The sequence below is a fragment of the Callithrix jacchus genome, chromosome 8 (assembly GCF_049354715.1).
Source record: "Callithrix jacchus isolate 240 chromosome 8, calJac240_pri, whole genome shotgun sequence".
Taxonomy (NCBI): Eukaryota; Metazoa; Chordata; class Mammalia; order Primates; family Cebidae; genus Callithrix; species Callithrix jacchus.
The window spans coordinates 107,966,141-107,983,157 of NC_133509.1; the positions used below are offsets into that span (position 1 = coordinate 107,966,141).

The window sequence follows — 17,017 nt, forward strand, 5'->3', positions numbered from 1 at the left end:
AGCTGTGAACACAATTTGGCAATCGGGTCTGTGTCAGAGTATATATAAAAATGTTCCACCGGGCACGGTGGCTCACGCCTGTAATCCCAGCACTTTCAGAGGCAGAGGTGGGCAGATCCCGAGGTCAAGAGATCGAGACCATCCTGGTCAACGTGGTGAAACCCCATCTCTACTAAAAATACAAAAAATTTGCTGGGCATGGTGGTGCGTGCCTGTAATCTCAGCTACTCAGGAGGCTGAGGCAGGAGAATTGCCTGAACCCAGGAAGCGGAGATGGCCGTGAGCCAAGATCACGCCATTGCACTCTCCAGCCTGGGTAACAAGAGCGAAACTCTGTCTCAAAAGAAAAAAAAAATTACTTCAACATGTGTTTTTGAAAACAGTACATGCAAAACTCCCTCAAATTAAAACATGAAAGGACGGGGTGCGGTGGTTCACACCTGGAATCCCAGCATTTTGAGAGGCCAAGGCAGGTGGATCACTTGAGGTCAGGAATTCAAGACCAGCCTGAGCCACATGGCAAAACCCCATCTCTACTAAAAATACAAAAATTCGCCGGGTGTGGTTGGTGCGCACCTGTAATCCCAGCTACTTGGGAGGCTGTGGCAAAAGAATTGCTTGAACCCAGAAGGCGGAGGCTGCAGTGAGATGAGATCATGCGGCTATACTTCAGCCTGGGTGACAGAGACTCCATCTAAAAAAAAAAAAAAAAAAAAAACAGCCAGGCACAATGGCTTATGCCTGAATCCCAGCACTTTGGGAGGCCAAGGTAGGCAGACCACGAGGTGAAGAGATCGAGACCATCTGGTTAAGATAGTAAAATCCTGTCTCTATTAAAATACAAAAATTAGCTGAGCGTGGTGGCGCCCACCTGTAGTTCCAACTACTCAAGAGGCTGAGGCAGGAGGATTGCTTGAACCTGGAAGGTGGAGCGTACAGTGAGCCGAGATCGTGCCACTGTACTCCAGCCTGGCGCCTGGTGACAGAACCAGACTGTATCAAAGAAAGGCACAAACTCTTTGATGACATCCTTTGCTGTGGTCCTTCACCACTACACAATTACAACCACTTTACGGGGTTTTGCCTCTGTCAGTTTTACTGTGGCCCATCCCTTCCCATAGTTTCTTGTCATCAACCTTAATTAGGGTGATCTGGTGTTCAGCACCAAGGGCCTTCACCAGCCACATAGGCAGGCTCATCGCAGTTGGGGGCAGCACACAAGGATGGGCCCAGTGCTTGTCTAAAGTTTGACAGCTTCTTGAGTTCCACGTGCCAAGCTATGGATGAGGGCGGGCCTTCAGGACCTCTTGTAAAGCAGTATTAAGGTCCTTGACACCTCCAGCAGTCATGCTTTCCTGGGTCTTGCAGCAGGTTACGGGTGAAGCTGATTCTTGAACACACCTGAGCCTCTGCCTCCCCGACTCGTGGCGGTGGGGAAAGAGCAGAAGCTTGTTCTTGGTTAACAGTCACTGTACCTAAAATGTGGTCTAGGTTGCTTGAAAAGGGGTTAAACTTGGCCAAGAAGTTGATAAAGCATTTCGGCCAGTTTGCTTTTTACCAATAATGTCATAAAGATTAATATATCACCGTCTCCAAGTATTTCTCTTTTTAGACAAGGTCTCACTCTGTCGCCCAGGCTAGAGTACAGCGGGTGTGATCTTGGCTCACTGCAGTGGCAGCCTTTACCTCCCAGCCTCAAAGAGTCCTCCCACCTCAGCCTCTTGAGTAGCTGGAATTACAGGTGTGTAGCACCTCACCTGGCTTTTGCGGTTTGGGGGTTTCTGTTTACATACACATGGGATTTTGCCATGTTGCTCAGGTTGGTCTAGAACTCACTTTGGCCTCCCAAAGCACTGGGATTACAGGTGTAAGCCACTGTGCCTGGCCTTGAAGAGTTTTCCATATTGCCCTACTCCCCAGGTGACAATGAAAGGTAGCGAATGAGCAGGTGATTGTGACAGCAGCACTGAGCTGTGATAGATCCCTTGCTGACTAGCCCATTGTCTGCTTATAGCCTTCTAGAGATGACAATCAATGGCACACACTGGTTATCAAAAATGCCCACAAATACTGGCCAGGTGCGGTGGCTCACGCCTGTAATCTCAGCGCTTTGGAAGGCCAGGGTGGGCAGATCACTAGAGGTCAGGCATTCAAGACCAACCTGGCCAACATGGTGAAACCCCATCTCTACTGAAAATACAACAAAAAGAGAGGAGTTAGAAGTGCTCAGATTTTGTACAGTAACTAAAATATCGTATTCATGATAAGAATTACAGATTATGATTGTAGGTTCCATTGTCTCTCCCTAATGATGGTACGTCTGAATTAGAAAATGAAGTTAATTCTACTTCAAATAATAGCTATATTTATAGCTGTGAAATTAACATTAAATAAAAAAAAATTTTTTTTTTTTTTTTGAGACGGAGTGTGGCTGCTGTTACCCAGACTGGAGTGCAATGGCATGATCTCAGCTCACCGCAACCTCTGCCTTCTGGGTTCAAGCAATTCTCCTGCCTCAGCCTCCTAAGTAGCTGAGACTACAGGGCATGCACCATCATGCGCAGCTAATTTTTGTATTTTTTAGTAGAGATGGGGTTTCACCTTGTTGACCAGAATGGTCTCGATCTCTTGACTGCGTGATCCACCCGCCTCGCCCTCCCAAAGTGCTGGGATTATAGGCATGAGCCACTGCGCCAGGCCCAAATCAAATTTTTTTTTAACAATTAGAAGCTGTCCAGGAGCAGTGGCTTATGCCTGTAACTGTAATCCCAGCACTTTGGGAGTCCAAGGCAGCAGATTGCTTGAGCCCAGGAGTTCAAGACCATCATGGCCAATATGGCAAAACCCCATCTCTATAAAATTTTTAAAAATACTGAAAGCCTAGCTCGTGTTATAGGCTAGATCAACTTGCTTAATCTTTGAGCCAGTGAGTCTTATTGTGAAAGATAAAGTTGCTGTTAGTGACAAAGTGCTACTGCCCTTGGCCATGAGAACCTCGGAGCCAATGGAAATGATCAAAGCTAAGCTTCTGGACAACACTAGCAGGTACCTGGAGTCTTAACTTTCATCCTTTTTTCTTTGAGACAGAGTCTTGCTCTGTCGCCAGGCTGGAGTGCACTGGCGCAATCTCAGCTCACTGCAACCTCCACCTCTTGGGTTCAAGCAATTCTCTAACCTCAACTTCCATGTATGCAAGCACGCCCAGCTAATTTTTTTGTGGTTTTATTAGAGATAGGGTTTCACCATGTTGGCCAGAATGGTCTTGCTCTCTTGACCTTGTGATCCACCCCATCTTTGCCTTCCAAAGTGCTGAGTTAAGACGCCTGAGCTGCCACATCTGGCCACTTCTTAACTTTCCTCTTAAGGAAAACAATGCTGACCTTTCCTGGAAATATAAAAGCATCCATAAGCTGTAAAGGGGAAGGAAAACGGGGAGAAGCTCTACAGTGTGATGGTGGTAGAAAGGGTGCGAACCTGCCGGGACTCAGGCCAGTTGGAATGTGCACAGCCACGCTGGGCTTTTGATCCTCTAGGAGTCAGCATCGTAGGCTATCAGATGAGAACACTACTGCACACCTTCCAGTGTGGTTGTGAGAATTAACCATGTGAGGCTTCTAGCATAGCACCAGGCACCTAAATACTGGTTCTCTTTTTCGGTTTCCAAATAAATCTGCAGTTAAACCCTAGGGATGTGCAAGGATCCCACTGGGTCTCAGGAGACCACATCATTCTCAGCCCCAAGTTGCCACCTCCAGTCACAGCCCTCAAAGATATGGTCAACCACTGTCTCTACCTATGAGCAAGTCTTTTAAACCAGAAAGTGATTAAAAGCCTTTACGTGGCATCACCAAAAAGGAGAGGGGAATGAACTCTGTTACTACATGTCAGGATAGTGGTTACTCCTGGTGCAGGGAGGGACCGGGAGTTCTTGGAGGACTCTTACCATGTTCTGTCTCTTAATCTGGGTGCTGATTGGTTATGCAGTATTCAGTTTGAGAAAATCAAGCTGAAATATAGATGTATAATATATAATAGTTCAATATGTTTCGGTTTCTTGTTTTTTTTTTTTTTTTTTTGAGACAAAGTCTCACTGTTGCCCAGGCTGGAGTACACTGGTGCGATCTCGGCTCACTGCAACCTCTGCCTCCCGTGTTCAAGCGATTCTCCTGCCTCAGTCTCCGAGTAGCTGGGATTACAGGCACCTGCCACTATGCCTGGCAAATTTTGGTATTTTTAGTAGAGATAAGGTTTCACTATCTTGACCAGACTGGTCTTGAACTCCTGACCTCATGATCCACCAGGGTGGGCCTCCCAACGTGCTGTGATTACAGGCATGAGCCACGTGCCCAGCCTATAGGTTCTTTTCTCCCCTCTCCCCCCACTTTTTTTTTTGAGACAAAGTTTCGCTGTTGTTACCCAGACTGGAGTGCAATGGCATGATCTCGGCTCACCGCAGCCTCCGCCTCCTGGGTTCAAGCAATTCTCCTGCCTCAGCCTCCCGGGTAGCTGGGACTACAGGTGCGCACCACCATGCCCAGCTAATTTTTGTAGATTTAGTAGATACGGGGTTTCGCCTTGTTGACGAGGATAGTCTCGATCTCTTGACTTTGTGATCCACCAGCCTCGGCCTCCCAAAGTGGTAGAATTATAGGCGTGAGCCACTGTGCTCGACCCCAGTCTATAGGTTTTTGTTGTTGAGACAGGGTCTCACTCTGTCACCCAGGCTGGAGTAGAGTGGCGTCTCCCAGGCTCAAGCAATCCTACTACCTCGGCCTCCCAAGTAAATGGAATTACAGGCGTGTACTGCCACACCCAGCTTTTTGGGGTGTTTTTGTTTTCTTGGTAGAGACCGGGTTGGCTCGCCACATTGCCCAGGCAAGTCTCGAACTCCTGGGCTTAAGTGATCCGCCCACCTTGGCCTCCCAAAGTGCTGGGATTACAGGCATGAGTAACCAGGCCTAGCCAAGAATATGTATTTTAACCACAGAGACTGAAAATTAGAACGTAATACCCCATTTCTTATCTACCATATGAGAGGATTCCTCAACAGACCTTGACCCAATAGCTGCCAGAGTGAAACCTGGAGAACCCAGACTGTAAAACCACTACTGCTGAGCCCAGCTCAGCCAATGCCACAGCTCCTCTGACCCCAGCTGCAGAAAGGCCTGAAGAACAGCTCTGAGTAGCAGATGAGTGATGAGTGAGAACATGGGGGCCCTCTAGTCACTAGAGAGAATTCTGTGACCGTCAGCTACTGCCTTTCCTGAACAAAGGAGTATTAATAACAGCCACAGAGCCCTGGCCCAGTCAGCACACTCATCTGGGGGGGCCGTGCTATCTACGGAAGGGCTGGGGAAGCAGGCCGCGGTCAGGACACACACATCCACTCCACAGGACAATGGCTTGGGAGTACCTGGCTATGGTTTTTAAAAAGTTCTTATTTGTCAAAGTAATAGACTGCAGTATTTGCAGGTAAAATATGACCACCCTAGAAACATGCCCCTTACTTGGCTTCTGCTCTGAAGGCCACCATCAACCGGAGAGGGACGGTGGCCAGAGGCACTGATGGAGTGACAAGAAAAAGCCAGCAGAGTCGAGATGCAGGAAGGTTCCTTTATGACGGCGAATTTGATGGTACATGGTTCTAGAGTAGGCCCTAGTCACTGGGCCCCAGGAGGCAGCAGGAGCAAATCTGAGAGGGAAGACACACTGCAGGGCTCATGTCACACGGATACAGGCACCAGGAATGACCGCCCATGTACCTCCCTACAGCTCAACCCGCCCAGCAGTTCAGTCACGAATTCTGCTTCATTCTCCATGTCTGGCCACTGAAGATCAAATCCACCACGATGATAGGGTTTCAGCACAACAGGCTCTTTACAGTCACGACAGTCAGAGATGTCCCGGCTCTTGAGGTGAAACCACAGTTCCTTTCTCTTGCGAGGACCAAAGAGATAAATGTTTTCTTTATGATCTGTTGAAATATGTATATAGACTTTAAAAAAACAACTAACAGTCAGTCCATTCTGTGCTCTATTTCCCTGGAAGGTTTCTCGTGATCGCCCCTCCGAGAGCTAGAGGGGTTGTGTGTCTGGGAACAAAGAATTAAGACACTTTAAAATCAGCAATGAGAATTTTAGTGAGACACTCAGAAGCGAAGGGTGGCCTGGAGGGAGACGGGGTGGGAGGCGGGTGCTGCGACTGAGGAGCTGGGTGCCGCCTTTTGTGAAAGCCAAGTGGAGACAGAAGCATCGGGGCAGGAAGATCTGCCAGGGAAGGCCCAGTTCCTTCCTTGCTCTTCCCTGGGGAATGAAGGACAGCACGGCCCCTGCCTTTCCACTTCTCAGGGCCGAAGACCCGACCTCTGACCCTCCACCCACTCCGGTGACCTGCACGCTAAGTTGGGTGGTCTCTGACAAACAGGCTTAAGCCAAGAATTGGGGTTGGACTCCCAGAAGACCCAGGTAGAATTCCCTTCAGGCCGTTTCAGGCAGCAAGGACCTGGGACGCTCACTCCCCAGGCAGCTGAGAGGTGTGGAGGGAAGAGCCAGGGACAGGACAGGCTTCCAGGGCTCCAAGATCAGCAGCGGAAGGTGCCAGCCACGTGGTGGCTGTGAGCGTGGCTCGGCTCTGTGAGGAAGACCTGCTGCCGCTGCCACCTCATCCTGTGCTGGGGAGACCGTGAGAAGTCTCCGCAGCCAGCAGCAGCCTCGATACACCCCAAGTTCCTTTCATATGTATATATGGAGAGAGATATATACACATATATATTCATTATTTTTAACTGAAATAAATGCAACGGATCAGGTTCATTCTCCTTTGCTGCGAGTTGCTCGGTCCCCTGCCCTGAGGGGTTCTCGCCTTCGGGCCGGCCGCCAGGCTCACCCCCGCTGAGGGAAAGTGGCCCTGGGATGAGGAAAGGACAGGACACACACCACAGCAGGTGACCGGGAGGAAGGCCTACCTCGCGAGACTGTTTCTAACCCTGAGAACCTAAGGAATTGTGAAGGACTCGGACAGGGGGCTGGGGTTAAAGGTCACCAGGCTTTTTATTGCAATTGAAGCAGACTCGGACGGGATGGTCCCAGCCACGAGAAGGGACAGCCCGGCGGTCATGGGAGCACTCGTCACAGAAGCCCTGTCCGCAGGCTCGGCAGTGGTGCTTGGACAGCTTGATGCTGAACTCCTTCCGGCAATTGTGGCAGTGCAGGATTTCGTGGTCAGGCACCCAGTACGCAGGCCTGGCCGCATCCTTTACCAGACCTATGGCAGGGAACAATGGTCAGGACACCCAAAACCCAACACCTCGACTTCCAACTGGCAAGAGGGCATCCTCAGATGCTTACTGGCTTGTAATCCCAACTGCATACAGAACTGCTTACAAAGCTTTTTAAAAATGCAGATGCCCAGGCTCCATCAGTCACAGCCAGATCAGAGTCTTTCAGACTGGAGCATAGGCACTGATTTTCCCTTTTCTTTTTTCTTTCTTTTATTTGGAGAGAGTCTCACTCTGTCCCCCAGGTTGGAGTACAGTAGCATGATTTCAGCTCACCACAACCTGAGCCTCCAAGGTTCAGGCAGTCCTCCCACTTCAGCCCAAGTGGCTGGGACTACAGGCATGCACAACCACACCTGGCTAATTTTTGTAAAGATGGTTTTTCATCATGTTGGCCAGGCTGGTGGTCTCAAATTCCTGGCCTCAAGTGATCCACCTGCCTTGGCTTCCCAAAGTGCTGGGATTCTAGGCATGAGCCACCATGCCCAGCCTTTCTTTTTCTTTTGAGACAGGGTCTCACTCTGTTGACCAGGCTGGTCTCAAATTCCTGGGACAACTCCTGCCTGAGCCTCCCAAGTAGCTGGGATTACAAGCACGCACCCCCATTCCCAGCTCCTTGATATTCCCATCTATGAAGCTCTCCTTGTAAACTGAAAGGCGGCCATGTTAAGAACCCCTGGAGGAACTATAAAGACGTCTGGGCTCTGGAGTCAGACATTCTAATCCCTATTTTATGGAGAATGGGTTAATCATAAACTGCTGGATTAAGAAGGTTAAGCTAAAGCTGGGCACTGTGGTTCACACCTGTAATCCCAGCACGTTGGGAGGCCGAGGCAGGCAGATCACTTCAGGTCAGGAGTTCAAGAGCAGCCTGGCCAACATGGTGAAACCCTGTCTCTACTAAAAATACAAAAATTAGCTGGACATGGTGGCACATGACTGTAATCCCAGCTACTTGGGAGGCTGAGGCATAAGAATCACTTAAACCTGGGAGTTGGAGGTTGCAGTGAGCCAAGATTGTACCACCGCACTCCAGTCTGGGCAACAGAGTGAGATTCAATCTAAAAAACAAAAATGAAAGAAAATAAATGGTAGCTAACCTCTCAGGGGCTTACTCATCTTTAACAATCCACCTTTAAGAGCTGTGATGAGGATGACAAGAAAGAACATGCCTGATACACTGGCCTGGGACTCTACACCTGTGGGCGCTCAGGATGAGAGAACTTAGTGAGCACAGCTTGCAGGCTATGCTCTGCTTCTGAGCCAAGGACAGTCCTTGCCTCTCCCAGGCACCCCTGAAGACAGATGCAAGCTGAGATTGAAGCCTGGGCAAATCCAGCAGTTCCTACATCATCTACTCTGTGAGCCCCAGTGAGGAAAGCTGCTGCAGGCCATTTTCATCACTACCTACTTCTGCTCACTCCCCTATAATCTGCTACGCTACCCCAGGCCTGGCCAGCCTTGCCTAAGCCCGCCACGCCCTGGGTGATTTCCTTCCCGCTCCCCCTCGCCATCCTGAATACATCCAAAGCTGGGTTGCTATTTTAAATCTTAAACTACTAACAGTTTGGCTGGTGTGACAGATTAAAGGCAGTGTAGACTCTCTGGCCCACTTTCCATGTTTGACACTCCTGCCCCCTCCCTTGAATCTAGGCAGGCCCTGGACTGCGGCAGACTCCAGGAGATGACAGCAGGGGTGCCTGCCTGCAATCCTAGGCCTTAAGAGATGGGAACATTTAGCTGGGCACCTTCAGCTGGGTGCAGTGGCTCATGCCTGTATCCCAGCACTTTGGGAGGCCAAGGTAGCTGGATCACCTGAGGTCAGAAGTTCAAGACAAGCCTGGACAACATAGTGAAACCCCATCTCTACCAAAAATACAAAAATTAGCTGGGCCTGGTGGCACTTGCCTGTAATAACAGGTACTCAGGAGGCTAAGGTAGGAGAATTGCTTGATCCCTGGAAGCAGAAGTTGCAGTGAGCTGAGATTGCACCCCTGCACTCCAGCCTGGGGGACACACTAAGATTCCATCTCAAAAAAAAACACAAAGAGATAGAGAGATGGGCAACTTCTACTTCCTGTCTCTTGGAACATTAGCTCCTGGAATCCTGACATCACTGAAGAAGTCCAGCTTCTTAAGTGCCAGAAAACCCACTGAAGAGGCCTGGAGAATACAGAGAGGGGACGAGGCTCTGCTCCACACAGCCTTCTCACGGTCCCTGCCAAGGCACCCAACTTGTAAGTGAGCTCAGCTTGGAGTCTTGAGACCACTCCAGGCGCCACCCTTGAATATCAGGTAGTAACTAGAGGAAATGCCGCTTGGAGCTAAATAATCATCCTTCCTGACTTCTAGACCTAGAAAGACATCCAAGATGCTTATTTTCTTTTCTTTTCTTTTCTTTTTTTTTTTCTTTGAGACGGAGTTTCACTCTTGTTACCCAGGCTGAAGTACAATGGCGTGATTTCGGCTCACCGCAATCTCCGCATCCTGGGTTCAGGCAATTCTCCTGCCTCAGCCTCCTGAGTAGCTGGAATTACAGGCACACGGCACCATGCCCAGCTAATTTTTGGTATTTTTAGTAAAGATGGGGTGTCACCGTGTTGACCAGAATGGTCTCGATGTCTTAACTTCAGAATCTGCCCACCTCGGCCACCCAAAGTGCTGGGATTATAGGCGTCAGCCACCGCGCCTGGCCAATGTATTTTTTTTGAGATGGAGTTTCCCTCTGTATGTAATCCAAGCTGGAGTGCGGTGGCGTGATCTTGGCTCTCTGCAACCTCCACCTCCCGAGTTCAAGCGATTCTCCTGCCTCAGCCTCCTTAATAGCTGGGATTACAAGGCCCAGGCCACCACACCCGACTCAAGATGGTTGTTTTAAGCCTTTACAGTTTAAGGTAGCTTGTTATACAGCACTAGATGCTGTGAGAGAATAGCCTCAGAAATAAACATGAAACTACTAAGGCATTCAGCAGAAGCAAGCAAATGGCGATTTGTAATTGATTCCTTACCGCCTATCTCTATGTAGGTTGGCAAGCCTTTACGAAGTGGCAGCCCTGGGCACCCGAAACCCCTCAACCCAGATCCTCTACACCCAAGAGAAGCACCGCCAGGCCCACCTAGTGGTATGTCAATGGCTGTCACGACAGCTCCCAGAGTGTTCTGCACGGCCTCGCCCACCTTCCGAGCGATGAGCGTTCCGCCTTCATCGTCCACCTGTGCCTCAGTAACATCTGTAGGCAATAATGAGGGAAAAGCTGTCACCTCTAAGTCCTCTCCCAAATGCAAAACTCAGAAGCAACAGCAGAATGCTTCTGGATTTTGAACCCAAACACCACCGTGCTGTCCAGCAACCACTGCAAAGGTCTGCGCTGCAGGTCAGGGTGGCCCAGACCCTGAAATTCGATGACATCTGTCAGTCCTTTATCTGCAACCTTCTGGGGCTCCTTTATAACTTTCTTTAAGGCAGAAAGGTTCTAGGAGCAAAAACTAGTACCTTCTCAAAGGAGAAGACTGAACCAGAACCTTCTCAAAGGAGCAGCCTTTTCAGAACTCAGCTATGTGTGTATTCCCTTCCCCAGAAGCACCTCTGCAGCTAAGAAAGCAGGACAGGCTCCAGCCCCGAGGAACAGCACCCATGGGACGCTGTAAACAAGGAGCTTAGAGCCTGACTGGCCAAGACCCGAGGTAAGTGCTCTCACAAGGAAGATGTGGTTAGGAGCGGGACTTGGGGCATCTGGGCATCCAGTTCCCAGTGCCAAGGAGGGAGGGTCTCCCCGCCACCCCTGCAACTCCCGGGCCCCACGTTACCTAACTGGATATTCCTGGCTTCATAGCAGTTGTCGCACACCCGCACCGGGGCAGGGCCCCAGCCCCGCTCAGGCACTGGCCGGGTCTTTGATGAACAGCTGTCACAGAAGCCCTCCCCACAGGCTCGGCAGTGATGCTTTGTGTCGTTATCTTTAAAGGACGTCGCACACTTGTTGCAGCTCTGTTCCAAGCCCAAAACAAAACAGAGAGGCAGGTAGGTTATGGCACATGTCTGCTCAGCTGAGAAGTCGACCAGAGCTGGAGCAACCAGAAACTAAGGCACGTGGTGTTAGCTCAAGCAGGACAAAACTTTCTAGTAAGAGTTATCTGAGAGTGGAAAGGAAGCCTGGTGGGCAGCCAGTGTCCTTTCACTAAGTGTCTGGGTTCAAGCTGGGTGCTCTCTTGCTCTGGGTGCTGTCGCATTAATGGATCAAGCTGAGGCTGACCCTAAATAACCTTTAAAGGCTCCTTTTCCCCAGATTCTGTATCTGCATCCTCACACATCTAAGCAATATTAATTGGCTGCCACAGACAAGGAAACCATAAGCCAAGAGAGAAAATACTTGCAGGAAAACACGACGGGAAATCAGTGGGCAAAGAGGAAACTGGCCTTCTCAATGACTCCTACCCTTCCCAGTACTCACAGAGCTCAATGCACCGGCAGAAACGTTTGCGTCTCCCTCACAGAGCAAGCTTCGCACAGGGCAAAGCAGCGTTAAGCCGGATGGGCTGTGCCAGGGTGTAAGGGTACCGTGCCACACCATACCAGAATCTGGGAGTTGGGCCTCCAGTAGGCAGGGGCAATCTGGTCTGTCAGCCAGGAAGTCACAGCCTTGGTGGGTCCAAGGCTAAGCTCGGACACCGACTGAGCCATGAAGTTCATGCCGTCCAACAGGCGCTGGGCAGCGTTGTTGTTGTCCTTCAGAAACCCGTCGGTCTGAAATGAAAGTGCAGGCTTCCATCATGCTGAGAAGGAGTGAAAGGAAGGAGGAAGAGGGATGTCTGATGAGTTACAAACTCACTGTGGCCAACTCAGAACCATTAACTCCCTGGCAGGGAAAAATGCACACGGACCAAGATCCCTCTGGCTTTATTCTCTTCAAAGCGACCATAAGACTTGACATGCAGCTGTTCCATTCAGGACTTACTAAGACCATATAATACAGGAGGTGACACCTCTTCCAGGAGGCCCCCCACCACAGGCTGAGTTAAGAATATTTCATCTTAGTTCTTCCACTACTTCGACATCTCTAGGAATCCTATTTCTGTGTGTCTAAATACAATCTCCATGTGTGGATCTGACTCCTTATCAAATTCTGAACTCCCTGACAATAACTCTTTTGCATTTTTGTATTTTGTAAAGTAACCAGCTCAATTCTGGGCACAAGGTACATAACAATGTCCGTTGAAATGTAAAAGGGAGAAAGGGAGGGAGGGAGGAGTAAACACACAGCAGGGAAGGCATCTGTATTCTCCTCATTTCAAGTACTGTGAGGAGTGCAACCTGAGAGTACTCTACTGCAGTACTGTTTTCCTGGAATATAATCTAACCACCTTGCCTTTCTCACTCTAAGACCACGTGAAATTCTTGGGACAAGATGGCATAAACCATTACGCCAACGAGGTGGGCTCCAGTAATGAGATTATCATACATTAACAAATTTCAGTGGGCCTGAAAATTGGGAAAAAAGAGGAAAAAATAAGGAAATCTCCAGTTTTATGGTACCTAAGGATCCAGGAAAGTTCAGAAGGGACCTGCAGGTAGGAGTCCTAGGCTGAATGGTGGCTTGAGGAATCACCAAACAAGGACAATGACACAGAGTAAAATGATTCCCTCAGTTAAAAATCACTTGTCTTTTTTCCATGAAAGGAGAAAGTTTTGGATTTGTTGTGATTTGTGGACAACGCTGTGTGTGCGCACTGATTTAATGCAGAATGAAGGCGTGATGTCACGCCCTCCAAAGTCAGAGTAAGAATCACTGAGGGGCTATGGGATCCCACTTCCTAGAATACACACCAAGAAAATTTCCTGAAACAAAAAATGGCTTTCTTACACAAACACAGTCACTAGCATTTTAATGGTTTTTTTCAAAAGGTAGAAATAAAACTAAATAAAATAGCATTATGAGGAAAAAAAAGGCAGGAAAATGGTATGTAAATTATCTGCATCTATAAAAACATATATAGAAAAGGAATGAGTAGAATATGGGGAAATGTTTTATTTGCCAAAAGAGTAAACTATAGGTTTTTATTGCATTTCATTTAAAGTTGCTCTTTATTTATTTATTATAGAGATGGGGTCACGCTATGTTGCCCAGGCTGGAGGGCAGTGGCTATTCAGAGTCACAATCCCCTCCTACTGATCAGCACAGGAGTTTTGACCTGCTCCATTTCTGACCTGAGCCAGTTCAGCCCTCCTTAGGCAACCTGGTGGTCCCCTGCTCCCAGGAGCTCACCATATTGATGCCGAACTTAGTGGGATGCCTGATCAGCTTAGCACACTACAACACGGAACTCCTGGGCTCAAGAGATCCTCCCACCTCAGCCTCCCAAGTACCTGGGACTACAGGAAGGTGCCACCACGCCCGGCCCAAGTTGTGCTTCTAACATACATGCAAGAAGAAATAAAAACAACTAAACATCTAGAGAGCAAAAAAGCTCTCCAGATCATGCCTTTCTAAACCACCAATATTCTGAAATTCACAGTTAACCTTAATTTTAAGCGAGTTCCAGTTTTCTACATACGAAAAACTGAACAACACAAGATAAAGGAAAACAGTTCTTACTCCAGGCCACACGTGAACAATCTCTGTCCGCACCACCGTATCCACAGGATCTTGGTTTCCAAACCAGTACTGGCGACTACGATAGACCACGCCACAGTTAGGACATTCGATCACATACCTACAAGGAAGGCAAATCAATACCGTTACCCAGCCAGCTGCCTGGGGAGACAAACACAACAGAAAACCTTTAGTTACATTGTTTAAACTCACCCAGACCAGGCATATTTTGCGAGACCCATCCAGGGAGAGTCAGTGGAAGCAGATGTTTTGGGCACTACGCTGACTTCCTCGCCTCTCTCATAGCAGGCCTGAAACAGGGAACACTCTGCTAGCTTAGTTTTTGTCTTTTGGTTTTTTCTTCTTTAGTAGATATGGGGGGTTTTACCATGTTGCCCAGGCTGGTCTCGAACTCCTGGGCTCAAGCCATCTGCCCGCCTCAGCCTCCCAAGTGTTGGGCTGATAAGATGTGAGCCGTCATGCCCAACCTTCTGCTAGCTTTTCCTATGTACACCACACCCCCGACATCCATCCCGACTCTCCACAAACCATACCAGCTGAGAGTCTCAGATGGTGAGTTTAGCACCTCAGAAGAAAGGTCATTCCTCTAGAGAAGCCAGTGCCCCGAGTGGTAATGAACTGAGCGTGTGTCCATCCCAAGCCCCAAAACTGACCTTTAAATTATGTATCTGTCACAGAGAGGAGGACAATCCAAAACCAGTTTCCTAAAGAGCACTTCTGCTCTTAAGACTGAATGTTTGATGTAAATGACCCTTACATACATACAAGCTCAACAGAACGAGGAGAAAATAAGCTTAAAACAGTGAACAAAGGGACCCTCACCAACGAAGACACGTGGATGCTTTTCGTTAGAGCTGGAGAGAAGTTCCAGAAATATTCCACTTGAATATCAAATACTTTGGCACGCAGCCATGGATGGCCCCAAGATGGTCTTGCCAAAGAGAGAGAGTGGTCAGCAAGCCCACTGCTGAAGCAGGGAGGAGCTCAGAGGACTTACCTTGCAGGTATAGACTCGGTTGTCATACTGGTGGGAGTATCTGCAGCGGTTCTGGGCTTCATGAGGCACTCCTTCCTTCCCATGATTCATGCTGTTCTTACATCCAACCCTGAATGAAGCCCAAAGACTGACAATGAGATGGCTAAAGAAACCAGTGCTACTTACACAGAACAGTCTCACCCTGTGCCAGACACAAGGCCAAGACCAGACTTTGATTACTAACTGGGCCTCAGGTGCTGAACACATAAGGGTAGCTGGAAACCCACATGCCTCTCTGTTACACTTGCAATCAACAGCACTACAGAGGTAGGTACACCATCTACTATCCTTGTATGAGGACAAAGGGAAAAAAAGAAATCTCAGCTGGGCACGGTGGCTCATGCCTGTAATACCAGCACTTTGGGAGGCCAAGGGGGGCAGATCACTTGAGGTCAGAAATTCAAGACCAGCCTGGCCAACATGGTGAAACCTTGACTCTACTAAAAATACAAAAATTAGCTGGACATGGTGATGGGCACCTATTGTCCCAGCTACTCAGGAGGCTGAGGCAGGAGAATCACTGGAACCCTGGAGGTGGAGGTTGCAATGAGCTGAGATCGTGCCACTATATTCTGGCCTCGGCAATAGAGTGAGACTCTGTCTCAAAAAAAAAAAAAAATCTTGGAAAAACTACCTGTCCCCTCAGCAGAAATGGAGGAGCCAGAAGATACAAACTTGATCAGAGACAGGAAACCTGAACAGCTCTCAGAAAACTCAAAAAATCCAAACAAGATGAAATGGAAAGTTTACCAAGAACAGGCTGCCAAGATGCAAACGAAAACCAATCCCAAAAGTTGGCAATGCACTAAGGGGAGCCTTAGTCTGAACAAGAAAGCCTTCCAAATGAACAGTGAGTCCTGCCATCCTGACAGTGCAAAAACAGAGGTCAGGACTTTAGAATTTCACTATGATAAAAGGGAAAGTTCCAGAAATCCTGGGAGGCTCACATTGGGAAAGCAATGATCCAAGAGTGCTTAAGCCTCTCGTGCTGGGCTCATGGGCGTGCAAAAAAGGTAAGTTACACTGGTAACTAACACCCCTCTCCTCTTTCCAAGCTGAACTCTCCAAGATAATCCTGAGTTCTCCCTTGCCCAGGCTGTATAATACCAACATCCTTTTTTTACCAAGGCCAGAGGTGATTCCGCATGCAGCACGTGACCTACAGGGCTCAAAGCAAAATGGCCATTCATAACAGATGTAGGTCAGGTCTACTGTAGAAGGGCAAGTGTGCAGGATGGGGGCACTGGTTCTGGTAGGAGTCAAGACAATTTGGTATTTAAGGGAGGTGGGAGGAACTGTCTAAGGACATGGAGACTGCCATCTGACTTTCACATACTGCATTTAAATCCCCTGGGGTCCATCAGACAAGTCACCAGACTGATTTAATAGCCATCAACAGTTCAAACTGATCCAGTGGTCCTCAAAGGGTGGTCCCCATAAACAACATCAGAATCACCTGAGAATTTAATAATTTATTAAAATGCAGGGATGGGTGCAGTGGCTCACACCTGTAATCCTAGCACTTTGGGAGGCTGAGGTGGGTGGATCACCTGAGGTCAGGAGTTTAAGACCAGCCTAGCATCATGGTGAAACCCCATCCTAAAAAAAAAAAAAAAAAAAAAAAGCAAACTCCCAGGCCCTACCTCAGACCTACTGAATTACAAACTGTGGAGGTGGGGCCCAGAGATCATGCCCTTTAGCTTTTTCTGATGCTTGTTGAAATTTGCAAATCACTGCTCTAACTCTAACAAAGTGCAGTTCACAGACCAGCAGCACAGGTATCACCAGGGAGCTTGACAGAGATACGTAATCTCAGGCCTCAGCCAGACCTGATTCAGAATCTGCATTTTAACAGATTCTCAAGGTGATGCTTATGCATATGAGTTTCAGAAGGACTGCCCCAACTCATCATCCTCAACTGAGGCTGCACTTTAGAATCCTCTGAGGAGTCTCTTAAACATACCCATGCGGGGCCCTATACACACAACCCGTTAAATTCGAATCCCAGGAGGTGGTGCCTGGCCTCAAGAATTTTGAAAGAAATTATCCCCAGAAAATTCTAATGTGCTCTAAACATCTGCCCTAATAGTGAAA

General features: G+C 48.6%; 1 protein-coding gene and 1 long non-coding RNA gene across 11 annotated transcripts in view; one reads left to right on the forward strand and one right to left on the reverse strand.

The window, feature by feature from the left end:
• Window positions 1-5,599: 5,599 nt before the first annotated feature.
• The window catches only part of ZFYVE1 (zinc finger FYVE-type containing 1), a 51,035-nt gene continuing 39,617 nt past the window's right edge, over window positions 5,600-17,017 (reverse strand). For 8 of the 10 annotated variants that reach the window (XM_035260925.3, XM_035260923.3, XM_078335335.1 and 5 more), the window contains 7 exons: window positions 14,885-14,993; window positions 14,080-14,177; window positions 13,870-13,987; window positions 11,850-12,020; window positions 11,084-11,264; window positions 10,393-10,506; window positions 5,600-7,263 (listed from right to left, as the gene is read on the reverse strand). In XM_035260925.3, the coding sequence (XP_035116816.1) occupies window positions 7,031-7,263; window positions 10,393-10,506; window positions 11,084-11,264; window positions 11,850-12,020; window positions 13,870-13,987; window positions 14,080-14,177; window positions 14,885-14,993 (1,024 nt within the window). In that variant the 3' untranslated portion in view covers window positions 5,600-7,030. The remainder of the gene's footprint in view (window positions 7,264-10,392; window positions 10,507-11,083; window positions 11,265-11,849; window positions 12,021-13,869; window positions 13,988-14,079; window positions 14,178-14,884; window positions 14,994-17,017) is intronic. The other 2 variants (XM_078335336.1, XM_078335337.1) reach the window with 2 other exon arrangements.
• Window positions 9,376-10,987, forward strand: LOC118144983 (uncharacterized). The gene is made up of 3 exons (XR_004730000.3): window positions 9,376-9,513; window positions 10,302-10,398; window positions 10,855-10,987. It is a non-coding gene; the product is annotated as an uncharacterized LOC118144983 (long non-coding RNA).